The 17,814-nt window shown below is 38.8% G+C and overlaps 1 protein-coding gene across 1 annotated transcript; it reads left to right on the top strand.

Moving 5' to 3' along the window:
- The first annotated feature begins 9,704 nt into the window (after window positions 1-9,704).
- On the top strand, window positions 9,705-17,269 carry LOC144637584 (uncharacterized). The gene is made up of 3 exons (XM_078496648.1): window positions 9,705-9,840; window positions 10,878-10,955; window positions 13,134-17,269. The coding sequence occupies exons 1-3, from the start codon at window positions 9,705-9,707 to the stop codon at window positions 13,859-13,861; spliced, it is 942 nt and encodes a 313-aa protein (XP_078352774.1). The 3' UTR covers window positions 13,862-17,269.
- Window positions 17,270-17,814: the final 545 nt, after the last annotated feature.

Genomic DNA, 17,814 nt, shown 5'->3' with positions numbered 1-17,814 from the left:
TGACTCGTCCCCAGTCGTCTTTTGAGTCCGTCGTGACTCTAGGAGGGAATCATGGGAACGAAGAAATTTTCGCTGAGACGACTGGGGACGAGTCAGTAGACCGGCTAATATTTGCATCTACTTAATAAGAACAATAGGGTCCAATTCATCATAAAACAGGGAATTATTCAGTTTCAAATTGTCTTTTTCGAGTGTCATTCTGGTGTTTTAGTGAACGTTTTAAAAGACGGTAATTTTTAGCGGAGCTCTACAGCGCGCGCCAGCGCGCGGAGCGGAGCACCATGGGTAATGCGGGTACGAGAGAATTTTTGTAAACCCAGGAGGCCGAAAAAATTTGGTGCGTACGCCCGTCGACCGCGCGCGCGTACAGACTCTCGGGGAGGGGGAGGGGAGTCCCAAGGCAACCCAAGCAGAGGGGGGAGGGGGAGACAATCTTCTGCCTCCTTCGCCAGAAATGAGTGAGGTAATCGACTAAGATCTTTGATATTGGACATCCATTTTATGGTCAATTGACAGCTGTCAAAACAACGTATCCGCTGACCAGTATCACATGACCATATCGCGGGCTCAGGTTTAGAACTAGTCAAGGTCGCGTGTTTTTTTTAAGTTGACCGCTGACCAAGTGATTGCATTGCTATTGGTCCGCGGGCGCAAGTTCTTTTCCATGGTCAGTCCATTTAGATTTACATGAAGGACAAAGTGAACAACCCGGTCAGTTTGAAAGCTGAACGAAGCACAAGGAGAAACCGAGCAGGAAAAAGAAATGTCTCCGTAAATATTTCTCGGTCTACCCCGTCTAAAGGCTTTACACATCATGGAAGTTATGGCAAACGATAAGGGCTTACGGGGAGATCCGAAAAAAAGCACAGGTGGAGAGCGAGCGAGTTTCTACCGTTTCGGCGGCTGACCAGCTCTAGTAATTGAGCTAAACGCAATTAACTGAAGTGAAGGAAAAAGAAGTGTCAATAGCTACACGGATGGAAAAGGCTGAAATAGACCTTCGCAGATAATTCAAAGGTCGGTGGTGCTGGAGTAAGTTATAATTTATAGCTTACACATGTACTACGCGGTTGGATAATAATACGAAAAACTGCGGCCGCTTCGCCTCCGATTAATTCATGAGCTGGTTGAAAGCTTTGTCCTGCTGAATTGCTGTGAATTGACAAGCATTCTCCGACTTCAAATATGAGGTAACAAACTTTGACTTTACTAATACACTAAGTCCATTTTTTTTGTGAAAATCTGTAATTATATGCTTAAACATGTACTACGCGGTTGGATAATAATACAAAAACTGCGGCCGCTTCGCCTCCGATAATCATGAGCTGTTAATGACTTAATTTTTTATTTAAACTCCCAGCTAAACTTAGTTTTATTTTTTTAATCATCTATTTATTCTTATTTACTCCTTTTCAATGGTCGACGACGCTAAGAAGACGGCTCTTGCGTTACACTTTACACACCTTAGAAAAAAAAAAACAAAATCTACTTTTCCTTTACTTAGCTGTGTATGCAAACTTACATTGACTATCACTATGACAGTGTTGATGTGTATCTTTGCAATGGAATTTTTTTCTATACAAGTAAGTTAACAAGAAATCTCAAAAAAAAGCTAAATATCCATTGTAGGAAGGAAGGGTCACTACACTGAGTGTATAAACGAAAGAGGCTAATATTATTATATTTGATGAGATCCATTAAATAAGACAAATTTTTTATAAATTCTTTTTATAAACAGGGCCATTAATTAGAGCTAGTGTGGTGGTTTTTAATAGATTATTATGTCAATCCTTCTTTTAGGTATTGTTATATTCTGCCATTAGGCAATGATGAAGAATACTACTGGCTACAGTCAATTTTGTTGAACTTGGTATAGAATGCTCTGTGCAAAGTGGACAACAGCAAAGTAAATCAGGTATCTAGTTTATATTAGTTATAATTAAATATTTATATTTTTTTTTTTACCCAGCTGTTTATCATTGGCTGTTTCACTAGTTCTGTCTCGGATTTAGTGGATCGGATCGTATTCGGTAGCCTACTACCGCCGTTAACTATACTCGGTTACCTTAACTCCTGTTGCCTATCTCTCATCCACTTTTTTTAAATATAATATTATAATCTATAAATATAATTTTAAATAATAAATAATTATAAATATTATAAATATATATATTTCTAAATCCTGCTGTGTGGGCCACCTCCCTCACAAACTTCACAAATTCTTGGTTATGGCAGAATCATGCATCTCATCCTATTTAACAGTAAAGCATCAAAGCCTCAAAAAAATGAGCAGGAAAAAATACTTCAAAAAGACATTTTTCAATTCTTATCCGGAAAATTATCTCCATGTAGGTCATGGAAGTTCTAAAGGGCTAGCGGGAGGGAGAGGGGGAGGGGGTTGATTAAAGGCCAAACCTTTTAATTACCGGTAAGAGGGGGTGTTAGGGTTTGCAGTGATGCTTTGAGTTTATTAAAATATTTAGTTGACTTTGCAGTTATCAGTAAAAAAATAGTCTGTGCTGATCCATCTATGTTAAATATCTAATGGATCCTTTTGCATCCAGTGGTTTGGCTTCAGTTAAACAGTCAAGTTAAGTGTTTTGTTTTAAATATTGATTTTGAAATTAATAATTTTAATTTAATCTGTGGCATTTGACTTTTTTCAGGGTTAAATAGTTGCAGAGTTGCGTGCCAAACACAAAAAAGAAAGGACAAGGACATAAAAGAAAACAGGAAAATTAAATCAGCTGTGTTTGGGTGTCGTCTGATGCTATTTTTAAGAGACTAGTAAATTACATGTAAATTAAAATCAAGAAAAGCTGCAAATAAGCAAAATTTAATTTTAAATGTTAACCTATTTACAGTGTACTTCAGAAAAGACTTCTTGATTGACCTTCACTTTCACATCTTGTTAGATGTAACAAGGGAATTATGAAGTGATCTTTTCAAAAATATCAGCGAAAACAGAAAGAGAAAGGTGGTAGTTAAAATTATTTTATTTTTGACTGGTATTGAAGATTTGGCAGTAATACTGAATATTTTTGAGCCTCAATACACAGATATTATTTTAATTTTATTTTACTGGGGGAGGCAGTGGAGAAAAAATAATATTTAATTGGATATTATCTGAAACTGGTGGTACTGAATTAAAGGTGAGTAGTTATTATATATTAAATTTCTTTTATTTTTTTGTTATTTTAAAAGTATTTTAAAATAAGTGAAATATTAAAGAGATAAAATTTGAGTATCATAAGGTACCTTAGCAACAATTTGACTCACTTTTATTTTAATCTAAGGAACACTCTAAAGGGACAATAAACAAAAATTTTTAAAAAGTAGTCAAATATGATGTTATATTTTTTCTTGCATAGTTTTATACACAAGCAGACATATTCTATTTTTTTTTCTGGGTAATAAATAAAAATGAGTTTGAGACTCACAAAAATATTTAGCTTCCCAAATTTTTGCTTTTTTTCTGTAAGTGAAGTGAAACCCCTTAAGAGGAAGGGGAGTCAAAAACATGTAAAAGTGAACAAGGTGCTATCTTCTTTTTTTTTGGGGGGGGGGGGGGTTGGGGATGGGGTGACCCTGTTCGGTGGAATGACAGAATGTCACTTCTTTGTTTCCGGAGTTAGGTTCACCCCTGTTTGCTCGCAGTTAGCTTTATTCATCTGGTTTGCTTGCTGTTAGCTTTCACTCTAGTTTGCTTGTGGTTAGCTTTCACTCTGGTTTGCTTGGAGTTAGCTTGGTTTGGGCAACATGCTGTAAACCATTAGCTATAACCTCTGCCATTTCCATTCAAAATTAAAATATCGGCAAATAGTGAAAATGAAAATGAATAAATGAGTGAATGAAAAAAATTAAAATCAACCTTATTATAAATGTAGATGTTTGTTATTTTCTTTATACTCTAAATGTAAAGTGATTTTTTCTTTCTTTTAAAGCTGGTAAAGCAACAACAAAAATGCCTTATTTGCCATGTGATATGCCTATCTACCCCGACATGCAGCCCTAGTCCTCCCTCCTTTTTTTCTACATGAAGGTAACATAATTGCCCGTTTTGCAACATAATTTCCCATCCAGACTTCTTTATGATAATGCTTCGGTGGAATTATAACATTTTGATTGATTTTGTTTGTTCTCTTATTTGGTGTTGCTGTACTGGTACCCGGAGGGGGGATGGTACTCCCATATAAGAGCTATACGGGTATGTGCCGCTAATGGTATGCTTTTTGTCTCTCTGACTCTGAAACAGGGTATACAATCACCCTTTTGACTCTAGAACAGGGTTGATTGTTTTCCCATCCTGAAAACACTATCAAGTTATAGCTTGAACTCCGTCCTTTCATCGTTTATCTCGACAGAGTCTGGCTGGTCGGTAGTGTTTTTAATCTTCTTCTTCTTTGTTTCTGAGGGTACCTACTTTGCAGTGTTTGTCTGGAAAGGGTCGCATTGAACCTTTTGTCTCTGAAGGTCATTTGCACCCCCCATAGTATTTTAGGGAGTACCCCCCCCCCCCCACCCCGGACACGGTAAAAAAGAAAAAGGAAAAATATTAATTATTATTTATTAAAAAAATAAAGAATATAATCTTGCCTTAAATTTTAATGGCCAGAATTAGAGTTATGTGAAAATAATTAACTGGGGAGCTCCGCTTTTAGGCTTGCCTAAATTTATATATTATTGAAATAGTGTTCGTATAATTGACTTTAATACTGGTTTGGCAACGATAACGGTTAACTATCAGATATCTGAAATGATCTTTCTCTACGCAGTAAAAAAACGATTATTGGGAATAACTACTTTACAGAAATCAAAGGAAATTTGGTATTCCTACTCTGATGTTAAGTTGTCAAAAGCAACCGCAAATGTTAGGCAGGGGCGGATCTAGGGGGAGGGTGCAAGGGGTGCGCACCCCTTACCCCGAGATGACCTGTGGCTTTCTAATCAAGTCAAATCAACTTTATTTAGGCAGGGCGGCCCAAACAGCACTTGACGGCACTTGGCTGGTGTTCTGCATAAAAAAAGTTACGCCATTCCTTAGTGGTGCACCCCCTCCTACGAAAAATCTTGGATCCACCCCTGTTCAGCCGACAGCCGGAGTAAAAAACGCGATCTGGTTTATTTGCTTTTACACCGTAACGCTTCGCGCACGTCATACTGATTAAAGTCCCCGGCATCTCCAAATGCTCTCCAACTGTTTTACAGGGAAAGGGATTTGCTGGCCAATAAACAACACAAACTGCTGTCCTCACACCACCCGAGATGATTTGTATCGAAGTTGCATCCATGCGTGCATGTGTGGTCTTAGCGCAGTTGCCATTTACCCCGCATGCGCACTTGCAAGGAAAGTTAGAGTTACTTCCTCCCCAATACGTCATCTTGTCTCCATCACGTGACACCCACAAGCCGTACATGAGGGTAGCAAAGGGTTTATGCGTGACACGTGAAAAGGGCAAAAATTAAACCGTGACGCGTGACAATAACGCAAAAATAAGACCGTGACGCATGAAAATAGCTAGAAAAACACATGATCGTGAATTCTGCTGTTTAAAGTATACGTGACACGTAAATTTGGTTAAAATTGTGCGTGAAATGGGATCGTAAATCCCCCTTTGCTACCCTCGTACACGTTGCTCCACCGCGGAACTCCACAGCGATCAAACGCCTTCAGGTAGCTTTTCTTTCTAGTTCGGGGAATTTCGTTCAAATTGAAGTGTTCGTATGAGCAAGGGTAGATAAAAATGTTGCTGAGTGTAAATGTATTAAACTTTGAACTGTGAAAATTAAAACCTATTTTTTGCATATTTCTGTCGTTTGACCGCGGTAAAGGTTTCCCACCTGAAAAAAATTCTACCCCAGTGTAGCGAATGTGACGTTTTTATGACGGCCTTTCGGGTGACATCCCGGCCTGTCAAGTGCGTTCTGTTCTCACTGTCGTGACTGATGACTGTCACGCCAACGATGTTCTTGTCAGTCACGTAACAGTTAACCGAGTGAAACGTGTCGCGCCTCCAAGACCATCAGGATCAATGACGTCAGAACTACTTTTCTACAAAGTAAGGAAAATATTGAAACGTGATATTATTAAAAAATATATCAACTAAAGTTAGTTATGAAGATTTAGCGTAGTTCTTCCTGGGTAGAGATTTTGACATCCACAATAGTCCCCTTGGTGAAAAATTTTACTCAGCCCCAATCTTGTAGTAGAGAGTAGAGAGGGCCTGGCCAAGGGTGGGAATTTGACTTGAAAACCTGGAAATTCCCGCACAACCCATTCTGGGGAAAATCTGTGATTGGTGCATCATGCACAGATTTAAAAGGCTGGATCAACGAAGCAAATCAGTACTTCAGAAGAAAACCGTCTGTTTTTCTTTACTAGCCACCCTTCCTCCGCGTACGTGGACCCCCCCCCCCCCCCCCATACCAGAAAGATATGGCCGCGAGAAGCCTGGCACCGAAGCTCCCAGCAAACAATATGGCGGTCATTTTGAAAAAACCTCCATGCTCCACGACCATGAACATTTATTGACGGTGGAATACAGTTTTCCTGTCTAACATGGTTCCTTGGGGAGCTTTTAACGTGTGGCACGTTTAGCTCGTAAAGAACGTCAAGCAGGGCGTTCTGGTTTGTACAGCTTACAGTAACATGGAGTTTGCAACAAGTTTGAAGCTCACTTTGCAAACCTTCAAGCTCAGTTTTATGGTGAGTATAGCATTAACATACTTCACAGAATTTAAAGGTACCAAAGGAATGATTCTTGGTAACGTAATTTGTGCTTTTGCACGAAAACTGAACTAAATGTGGCTTAAAAATGATACTGAGTGAATGTCTGTAAGCTTCTGCCTTTGTGCTTGTATAAAAATGGGACAAAACTGACATGAAATTTTGCGAAACTCTTAAGGAGGCTCATAACGGTTTCCAGCACATGCCAGCTCTTATACTTTGATGTGTCAGTACTAAAAATGTTTTTCAGTTACTGCTGCAACTGTATAAATATCAAACAAATGTCCAAGCATTGCTGAACAAGAATCTGTACAAACCATACCTGGGGTTCAGAGCCCCCTTAAATTTTTGAAAATTTAAGGTGGCTCTGAACCCCATGTACAGTTTTTTTTTAAAAACTTTTTTTAAATCAGGTTATGTTATTGCTATGGTAGCTTGTAATGTGAAGAAAACAATTATAACTGTTGTTCACGGTGATTGGGCATCTGTCTGTTGCATCAACTCCCAGGGGGTACTTGCGATTTCAAATGACGGGGATGATCGAATGGGGACAAAAATCAAGACCCAAAAAATCCCTAGGGCTTCCACCAAAACCCATAAAATCCCTTAACCAAAAATTAACCGTTACCCCCAAGAAATCAACAGCAAACACATTTGTTTGTACTTTATTTGCAGAACTATGCAGCCAATGCACTTCCACAAATTGTTTAAATCATTTTAATACCCCCCCCCCCCCCGAAATCCCTACTTAAATAAAAAATAATAATTGCCAAATTTTTCTACCCAACAAAATCCTGGAATCAAAACTTTCAAACCCCAAAAAATCCTTCTATCATCCCTGTTACCGGTACTTGAAATCCTGAGTACCCCCCTGGGCATCAATTAACATACATGTACTTTCAGTGAAAAGAGGCAGTATTACCAGTGGTCTCCTAAGTAATTGTGTACAAACTATGACATTATTATTACATTCACTGATCCACAACATGACCTTTTAACGACAAACAGGCATAAATTCACTCTCTAAGATGTGAACAAACCATAATCAAAAGTTTTTTAGTGATTTTCCTCCAAGTAACACTGCCAAACTTGAAAAAGCTGAGCTGACGTTTTCAAGTTTTAGACCACATCTTCCCTACCTATTCATAGCCACACCAACCCTGACCTAGGCTAGCAAATAACATTTTTTTTGTGGGGGTGGGGGTGGGGGGTAAAGAAATCTATATAGAAAGATTGTGCCCCAGAAATAAATTTATTATTGTTTAAATTTCAACATTGAGTCGATCGATCAAGCAAGAATGAAGACAATGCTGTTTACTTTATAATTCTGAATAAAATAGGTTCACTAAAATGGCTTACAGTGCGACGCGCCTTACCATTGGCCACCCAACAAACTTTTTTACAAGTGCCATCTTTTAATATTTTACGTTTTCACTGCGTTTTGTTGATAAATACGATGTAATAAGTATCTATTGGATCATATTCAACTTTGCAAGGAGGCGTGTTTGTCAAACAAATAATAATATTGCGAGAGAACACTTGTAAAAAAGTTTGTTGGGTGGCCACGGTAAACCTGAAACCATTTTAAACTACAATGCATGTATTATTAAAGAAAACTGGTTGAAATGTAGACCTTACCCTAATACTGTGTCATCTATCTTAGTTTAGGAACCTATGTTCCTGTCCAGAGGAGGACATTAAAAAGAGAACAAACCAAGACAAACAAAACCACATGGAGGGTTAAAACCAGACTTCAGATGACATGGTGAGTTTAATTTTGTATGTTGTTATTAACAGTGTGATAATAAATTACAGACTGAGATATAGTATGTGATAGGAAATACATGTGTTTAAGGCATGCAGTTTCACCCATTTGGCTTTGTGGAAATCTTGTTACTCGAAAACAAAAACTCACAACCATAAAGCTACCGTAAATGATCCAATAAACACCCACTCTTAAATAAATGCCTCATATCTAATCAAAGCCTCCCCTGAAGTGTAAATTTTTTATTTGACGCCCCTCTCTAATAAACGCTCCGTGACTAATAGAAGCCCCCCTCCAAGAATCATCTCAAAAACCAAGGAAATGCTCCATAGTGTAAAATCATGCAATAAAGTTAGTTTTCTGCTTGACTCGGACATTGAAGAGGCCAACAACGCCAGCATGGTTGCAATACTGTAACAAATTTACAGTCATGCAAATAAAGCTTGTTGTTGTTGTTGTTGACCCCAATGACAATAAAAACGTCAATATCGAACTATGAATTACATCTTTAGGCTTTGCATTAGCGCAGATTAGATTAGTCTCCTACTCACCAACTCTGATTAGTATCTTACTCCACTAGAAAACTACCCATCCTGTTTGTTTTGTTGACGTTGTTACTGTTAAATTGAAATAAACGCCTCATATCTATTTAACGCCTCCCGTAGGACCCCAAAAATTTAATAGACGCCCGAGCATTTATTAGATCATTTACGGTAAGTGGGTGAAACTGTTCGCTTCACATTGTGTGGGAGCAGAAAAATAGAGAGAAAGCAAAACGTGAAATATAACTTACAGTATTAAATGTAGTGTATCAACTGCAAGGATTAACATTTGTACCCACCCACCCACTTTCCTGGGCTGTCAAACCAGTCTTGATTTATACAGCTGGGTAGAGTGAGGGTTGCATGGCAGCTCTTAGAAGGTCTCACATGAATAAGGGAAGACTCAAGCGATGCGGCCCATACTGCTAGAACTTATCCCGGTTGCTGCAGCAATAATAGCATTAATATTTCTACTCCCCCCTAAATGGGATGCTAGTCCATCGCAAGGTACCCCCAGCATTATTTCGCTGGTATCCATTTATACACTTGGGTGGAAAGAGGCAGTATGAGAGAAAAGTGTCTTGCCCAAGGACACAACACTGTTACCCCGGGTGGGGCTTGAACCCAGACTGCTCAATCCGAAGTCCAGCGCACTAACCATTGGTCCACCATGCCTCCCTCTCACATGAATGGCTCGCCATATTTCAACAGAACAAATGGAACAATATCACTAGCCCCTAAAACTGCTACATTAGAGACCTATCAGTGGAATTACAACAAGCGCATGAGAGCATCTAGAGGGGGGCGTAAAGGGGTACGATAACCACAAAACTGCACAGAAAAACTTACAAAAACTGCAATACCACTTCAGTAAGTCTAGGAAACCGTTTACGTTACTTCAGGTTACACTAAAAAATTCTACAAACCCACACCAAAAATAACGCAATACTGCAAACCTTTATCCCCCCTCCATCTACACTTCTATTTCCATACCCAACCTACATGCAACAAGAACTGCAAGCAGTTTATAATCGTGCGGGTAATGTTTGACCACCTGACCTCTTTCAGTGCTTTGGCTTAAAGGCACGGCGCCGCACAGTAAAATCTTTAGAAAAGCAGTCACTTGAGAAACACACAAGTCGTGTTTGCATTAGTCACGTGGTGAATGTGACATGAATTTCCTTTTGGTAATTCCCCTGGCGCGATGACGTGTATCCCGTGCTTTGACACATTCTTGCTGAGCTTGCAACTTACGTTTCGATTCTCAAAATACCGTAAACTCAAAACAAAAATTGGGATATCCAGAAAATAAGTCGTCGTTTTGCAATATTTAATACGTTCCGGGTAAATTGTACGAATTGTACTCGCTCCGAGCCAAACGCTTGAGTAACACAACAATAAATACATGTATTTCACACAAACAGAGCGCAGAGTATTCAAACAGAAAATAGGTGAATGGTTATTTATAGCTACAAGCGAGAGATCGCGTGACATGGGTCTGACGTAGTGGTAGTTTTAAATAGCTTGGACATGTCCAAGCGGTCTTTGTTTTCGCTATGTGATTATATTCAGCCCTCTCTTCTTATAAAATATGGAATGAAACAAAATTATACATTTCAGAGAGCAGAGTGTTCATGTTAAACGCGAGTGATCGGCTGATCTCTATTAAATATTAAATCTTGCGTGACCATGACCAAAGGATCGGCTGGGCCGCGAGGTTCTGGAACGATTTACCGACAAAACAAAAAAATCTGACACAGATTATGAATCGGGCCCAGGCCCCGCCCGATTAATAAATATGGTTTAACTATTGCACATACTAAGACTGTATTTTATCTTCAAGGACCTGCATTCCTGACAAGAAGAGGACTATTCATTAATTTACACAAGAAGGACAACAGACCAACACGCACCGGAAATGGTGAGTTTTTTATTCTTACTGTTGACTTAGTTACACGTACATGGAGATGTAGTAATGATACAAATTAAAAGAAAAATATAAACAAGATGCATAATGAAGCTTAAAATGACACTGTGGGTTTATCTGGAACTGCACTTTGGACGTGAACATGTTTGGGTATGAATGGCTAACTGTTTAATTGCTTTGTATCATGAGTGAAGACCTAGGAAAGTAGTCACATGAGTCACAACATTTGAGACTTACATCATCCACTGCTATCGGCTATGGGTTAGTCAGTCTGTCAGTTGGTACATTTATCCGAGGGGAGGGGGGACTCCTAAATATAAGCTACTGGTATATAGGTATGTGCTGCTGTGAAGGGTATTGTTTTCAGGCATCTTTGACTGGGAAAGGGTATAGGAATCTGAGAATTTTGGTCAAGGTAAGGGTATCATTTGACAGAAAACTGATCAGCATTGCTAGTATGAGGACTCAAGTCCAGAATAGAAATAGAAACTCGGAAGAGAAAGAGGCTTTCCTTAATGTAAATAATATCATTGCAGCAACATCGTTGACGAATAGATTTCAAAAAGTTGTTACGTAAATTAACATAATACATGCAAAAGTATTTCTGTATATTTGCCTTGCATGCCTTATTATGTTAATTTACATTATAACAACTTTTCGTAATCGCAGAATTTGTAGTCTTTTTTAATCGGGCGGGGCCTGGGCCCGATTCATAATCTGTGTCAGATTTTGTCGTTTTTTTTTGTCGATAAATCGTTCCAGAACCTCGCCGCCCAGCCGATCCCTTGGTCACGGTCACACAAGTTTTCATTACTTGCGAATGATTACGTTCAAATCGTACAAGTTTTAATGTTCACTCCCTGGAAGCTGTGTTACAAAATCATTCACGTCTAATTTTACGAGTACTCTATGCTCTGTTAAACGCGAAATATATATATATTTTTGTGTTCGGCATTTAAGTCTTGACTTGGAGCGAGTACTGGAGATTCGCATTGCAAAATATTGCTTTCTTTGCCATTTCCAAACTATTATTGTGAACGCAACACTAATTAATAAATTCCACGGCTCAGACACGCACAATTTTTACGGCTTCAAAACTTTCGAAAATCAAATACTTTTCGAAACATTTCTTGGTCTTATCTTAAAAAAAAAATCAATCTGAAACATCTTTTTAGAGATTCTTACGTTTGTCTCAGAGCGAGTACAAAATATTCAAATTGCGAAAGCTATGTTCATAGTAAACACTACGTCATTCACGTAGTTTTGTCCTCGCTGGAAACTGCAAGCGTCACTGCTTTCTGCAGTGCACTTTTTTCAGCCAGACTCCACTTTAAAGAAATTTCATTGAGGAAGAACTATTTTATTGAAGCGTTTGGCTCAGAGCGAAAACAAAACGCCGTATTATGTACCCGGAATGTACTGAATACCGCAAAATAACGCAGTTTGACATGTACAAGTGGTAAAGCTAAATAAAGAACCATTACGTCATGACAGATTCAAAACCCCAGTGTGCTGTGATGCAATAGCATTGTTGATGTCTTTGTTCGCTGTGCTAGTCGAGCTTTTATGAGGAGTTGCTTTGAGCCTTTAATCTACAGCAGGGTTTATTTTATTGAACATTCGGAACAAAATAAATATTTGCATGCGAAGGCAGGCATTTTTCCGGCTAGGCTTGTGGTTTTAAAAAGCAAAAGATGATGTGGTAAAGGAAATTCATGTCAAGTTCACTCCGTGACTAAAGCAAACATGACTTGTGTGTTTCTCAAGTGACTGCTTTTCTAAAGATTTTACTGTGCGGCGAAATTGGTCAGGTGGTCAAACATTACCCCCACGATTATAAACTGCTTGCAGTTCTTGTTAATCTTACCTTGACAATGGCGTCATCAAGACCCCGAAACGTTGGCTACTTTCGCTTATTTTTAGTCTAGTATAGGGTTACAAAATCAGCTGAACATGGTCTGGTATAGGGTAAGGGTTTCAGACTCCCAGCGGCACACCCCCATCTAATAATATATCTAGAGTTCCCTCCTGATTCATCCCTAAATTTGTACAACTCTCCATGCATCCTTCTTTCAATCTTGGAGTTTTAAATTAATTTGTTTTCAAACCCAGCATTTAAGGTTGGGCCTAGGTACATATTCTTACCATACTTGTTATTTATTGGTTTTGCAGGCTTGTTGGCAGAGACAGAACAAAAGACTGTGAACCCAGCAAGGACAGAGGATCAAGGACAGAGGACCCAGGACAGAGGACCCAGGACAGAGGATCAAGGACAGAGGACCCAGCAAAGAGGACCCAGGACAGAGGACCCAGGACAGAGGACCCAGGACAGAGGACCCAGGACAGAGGACCCAGCAAAGAGGACCCAGCAAAGAGGACCCAGGACAGAGGACCCAGCAAAGAGGACCCAGGACAGAGGACCCAGGACAGAGGACCCAGGACAGAGGACCCAGGACAGAGGACCCAGGACAGAGGATCAAGGACAGAGGACCCAGCAAAGAGGATCCAGGACAGAGGACCTAGCACAGAGGACCCAGGACAGAGGAACCAGGACAGAGGACCCAGCAAAGAGGACCCAGGACAGAGGACCCAGCACAGAGGACCAAGGACAGAGGACCAAGGGCAGACGACCCAAGAGAGTGGACCCAAGACAGAGGAACCAGGACAGAGGACCCAGCACAGAGGACCAAGGACAGAGGACCAAGGGCAGACGACCCAAGAGAGTGGACCCAAGACAGAGGAACCAGGACAGAGGACCCAGCACAGAGGACCAAGGACAGAGGACCCAGCACAGAGGACAGATGGCACAGATGACAGAGGATGGAAAGCAAGCCTTGGATGATCAAGAACTTGCACTTAAGCTGAACTGTAAATACTGTACATGTTATATGTTAAGGTAATATTACACCATATAACTGTTGATTGACAAGTGTTTACCATGAATTGAACCATAAGAATAATTATTTGGCATTTCCTTGCTACAAAAATTCAACAAAATTACCATAAAATTATTCATTGATGCTCCTGTATATCAAATTGGACCAAAAAAATTCTTTGATTACTCATGGTAAACATTTGCTTTACAATGTAGCACTATTACTGACTGTTTATTACCTAGCTACATGTGCACAAAATCATACAGATTCTCTGGTCTTCTTCGTGGTTGTTATTATTTTGGGTTATTAAGCAAATTGGAAAAAGTAGCCTTGTTGCACAATTCAGCCAACCAACTGACTGACCAATCACCAACCAACCAACAAACCAATCAGCCAACAACTAACCAACCATACCCACCCACCTTCTTACCTACCAACTGCACACCAACCAACCCCACTAACACACCAAACAGCTACCAATCAACTGACTGACCAACCAACCAACCGACCAACCAACCGATTGCAACTGACCAACCAACCAACCGACTGACTGACCAACCAACAAACCAACCAACAAGCCAACCTACTGACCAACCAACTGACCAATAAACCAACTGACCAACCCATCAACTGACCAATCAACAAACCAACCAACCCACTAAACAAACAAACAGCCAACCTACCAACACAACCAACCAACAAACCAACCAATCAACCAACACAATCAACACGACCAACCAACCAACCAACCAACCAGAATGGGCTAAAGGGCAATAAAAATTCTCATTTAAATTTTTATTGCTTTGATGCACATGTAGCTAGTTATATAAACAGAGTATGGCACTGGCCAGTGGGGGTGTGTGGGCCATTCATTTGCAAATAAGTGGCTTGCTTACAAATTTCTTCTGATCAGTAGCTTTTGTCACATATTTTCAACGAATTGTCTATAATTTTGAATCCAAAATTATCTCTTTGATTTAAATTATATTATACTTTTATTAGTATTTTTGTAAAATTAACAAATCCCAGTCATTGAGGTTATTTTGCCAATAGCAATCCCCACTAAATTCACAATGACACTGTCTTAGAACATTTTCGCCCTCAAAAGACAAAGACTTTTTTGTTAAAAATTCATCAAATTTTAACGATAAAAAGATTCAAATTCACATTAAAAAGACTCGAATTCCTTAAAAATAACCATTAAGTTGCTCAGCTAAAATTTCCCCCAATTAGAAAAAATACAAATTAATTTCATACTTTATAGGTAATTGTTTTTTTTTTTTCATGTACACATTACTAAAAATAGGACTCAAATTTTAATACTATTGTTTTATATCAAACACTGTTTTTAATTTTTTCAATATTTCAAATCCAAAACTTAAATTTAATCTAACTGAAGCCACTTATTTGCCTCTGAAAACTCAGTTCAACTTGGCTTGCTTGGCAAACTGCATTTTTGTCCCCAGAGTCCACAATGCTTTTGGTCTGTACCAGGGATCAAGACCTCTGGTCGGCTCCAACTGACTGGAAGTCCACGATTCATGGACTCATTTTCAAATCTGACAAATCTGATTGGCTGAAAATACAGATTTAGTACTCTTCGCATGCTCACAAATCGGGACTGACCAGAGGACTCGATCCCTGTTGCAGACCAAAAGAATTATGGAATGGAACGAGAATAGGCAAACTGTTTCATGCTTTCATAGGAAAAACTCGTTGCTATAATAGGAAAGATAAGATTAATCTAACGTACATTGTAGTTTCAATTTCCATTATGCTCTATTACCCTTTGTTTTATCTTTTCTTGCTTAAAATTAACTTTTTCGGCCAATTCACCTTTCACTGATTACAACTTCCTCGGGTGGGGCTTTATTGAAATATTTTTTTTACATTTTAAAAATTTTTAGGGCTATTTTTCGTGTTACATCAATAGTATGATGGTACTTGAGACTACAATGTTGTTTCTTTTCACTTTTAACAAAGGAGGCTTTCTAAAACTGCTTTTTCAGCAAGTAAACTAGTCAAATTAAATTCAATTATCTAATTAACAAATTATTAACTCAATATCAATCTCCAGGATTTCACAAATTCAATTTATTTACTCTCATGCAAACTTAACATATCTTAGATGATCAATTAGCAATGACAAATTCTAAACTTAGCTTTTTTGACTGTATTTTTCGCCTCCTTTGTTTAAAGGTGTCACAACAAGCTCATTAGCACAGAAGTAAACATTTCCTAATTCATTCAGTTTTTTCACATGAAAAGCACTTTTTGAGTATAAACAGAACAATACGAGGGTATAGAATAGTCACTTTGAATCTAGCGGGCTTTGCCAAAATTACCTTACATAAGAGCCTTACAGTAACTTAGTAAGAAACTAAAGAGATTTCTTTTCTTTTTTTGTTCGGGCCTTTATATGAGTAGTATTTTAAAGAAGGGTTTTATGTTTCCCCAAAAGTATCTTAAAGTATAGTAGGTTTAAGTACTACTATTGTATCATTATATTACAATGATAGATCTACTTTGATAAGTTAGTTAAGGGGCATAAGTGGTGTAGGCATTTTCACATTTTCTTACTGTGCTAATGAGCTTGTTTATTTTCGTTTTGTGGATTTTATATTTTCCACTCAACTAAGTGATATTTTAGATTATTTTCAGGAACTGAGATGGCCCACACACCCGCACACATTACAATTGGTCAGATTTTCATCTAGCCGATCAACGCCCCTGCAGGGTTGTGGAAACTCTTGCTCTGAGCTGGGTGTTTCTGATGTTCCTCTGCAATATTCCAACTGAGAAATCCTGGTGAGTTTATCTGATTCGTTCATTTTTGATGGAGGCACTTGGACACTTTGATGATTTGGTCGTTTGCTCTCAAGTGGAGGAGGCATCATGAGGGGAGGTGAGAGTTTGCTTTTCATGTCTTTTCGGCTTTACTTAACTACGTCAGAATACCACACCTTTATTGCAATTGGCTTTCAAAGATGTTTGTTTTCAATCAATGTATCTTGAAATCCCCTGTTGTTGAAGACGTAAAACAGTAGTGCTTTAGTGCAGGTCATGGGCGGTACATTTCCTGGATTTTGGAGTTAGTCTAGAACAAGGAATGTCGCTAATCTGGCTTGACTGGAATTTCACAAACGACACTAGATTGAGCTGATAGTCATCTGGGATTCTCCTGAACGAGCTGATACCTGTTTAGGAATTTTCTTTCTTTCTTTCAAAATTTTCGACCTAAATCGATCAAAAAATTTTCCGAGCGCAAAATAAAAAAAACCTATTATCTGAAATTACAAATTATTTCCTTCTCAGATTAACATAAAAATTAGTTAATCTGAAGTCTCCCGCGCATCTGTTATATGAATCGTCACGCAACGCTTTTCCAGGTGTTGCGTGACGATCCAGCGTGACAGCTGCGAAGGAGGCAACTTTAGTTTGTTCATCCGGACTTCCAAACTAAACTTCGAAAACGTTATTTTGTGACCAAATCTTATATATATTTATCCACTAGGCCAATTGTTAATCTTGTCTTCCAAAACTTTCAATTTAACCTCGATTGCTCATCTCGATTTCCAAAACAAGTCTCGAAAAGTTATGAGCCAACTATTTCAATTTTAAATTTCACAGGCTTATTTTCCGTAATGTATTCCAAAATTGAAAACTAAATTTATTTTTTATACTTGATGTTGTCTTCCGAAACATATTTAAGCGACAGAAAGTTTTTTTCTTCGTTTATTTCTTCTTTGATTCCGTTGTCATCCTCGGGAACCAAGGGGTAGTTAATCGGGGCGACACGATGTAAACCGAACGGCAAGATCGGCACGAAATATTCTTCGCGCCGATTTTGCCGCTCGGTTTACTTCGCTCCCCGATTAACTGCCCTCGGTTCCCGAGTATGCTTCGTTGTTCGATGCGCTCTCGGTTCCGAATAATGCTTCGTTGTTTAATGCTATTCAAAACCAAATTTACAAATT

The sequence above is a fragment of the Oculina patagonica genome, chromosome 14 (assembly GCF_052425735.1).
Source record: "Oculina patagonica isolate OP01 chromosome 14, crgOcupat, whole genome shotgun sequence".
NCBI classification, from domain to species: Eukaryota; Metazoa; Cnidaria; class Anthozoa; order Scleractinia; family Oculinidae; genus Oculina; species Oculina patagonica.
Note: the sequence above shows the minus strand (reverse complement) of the source record. Positions and strands in the feature narration are given on the sequence as shown.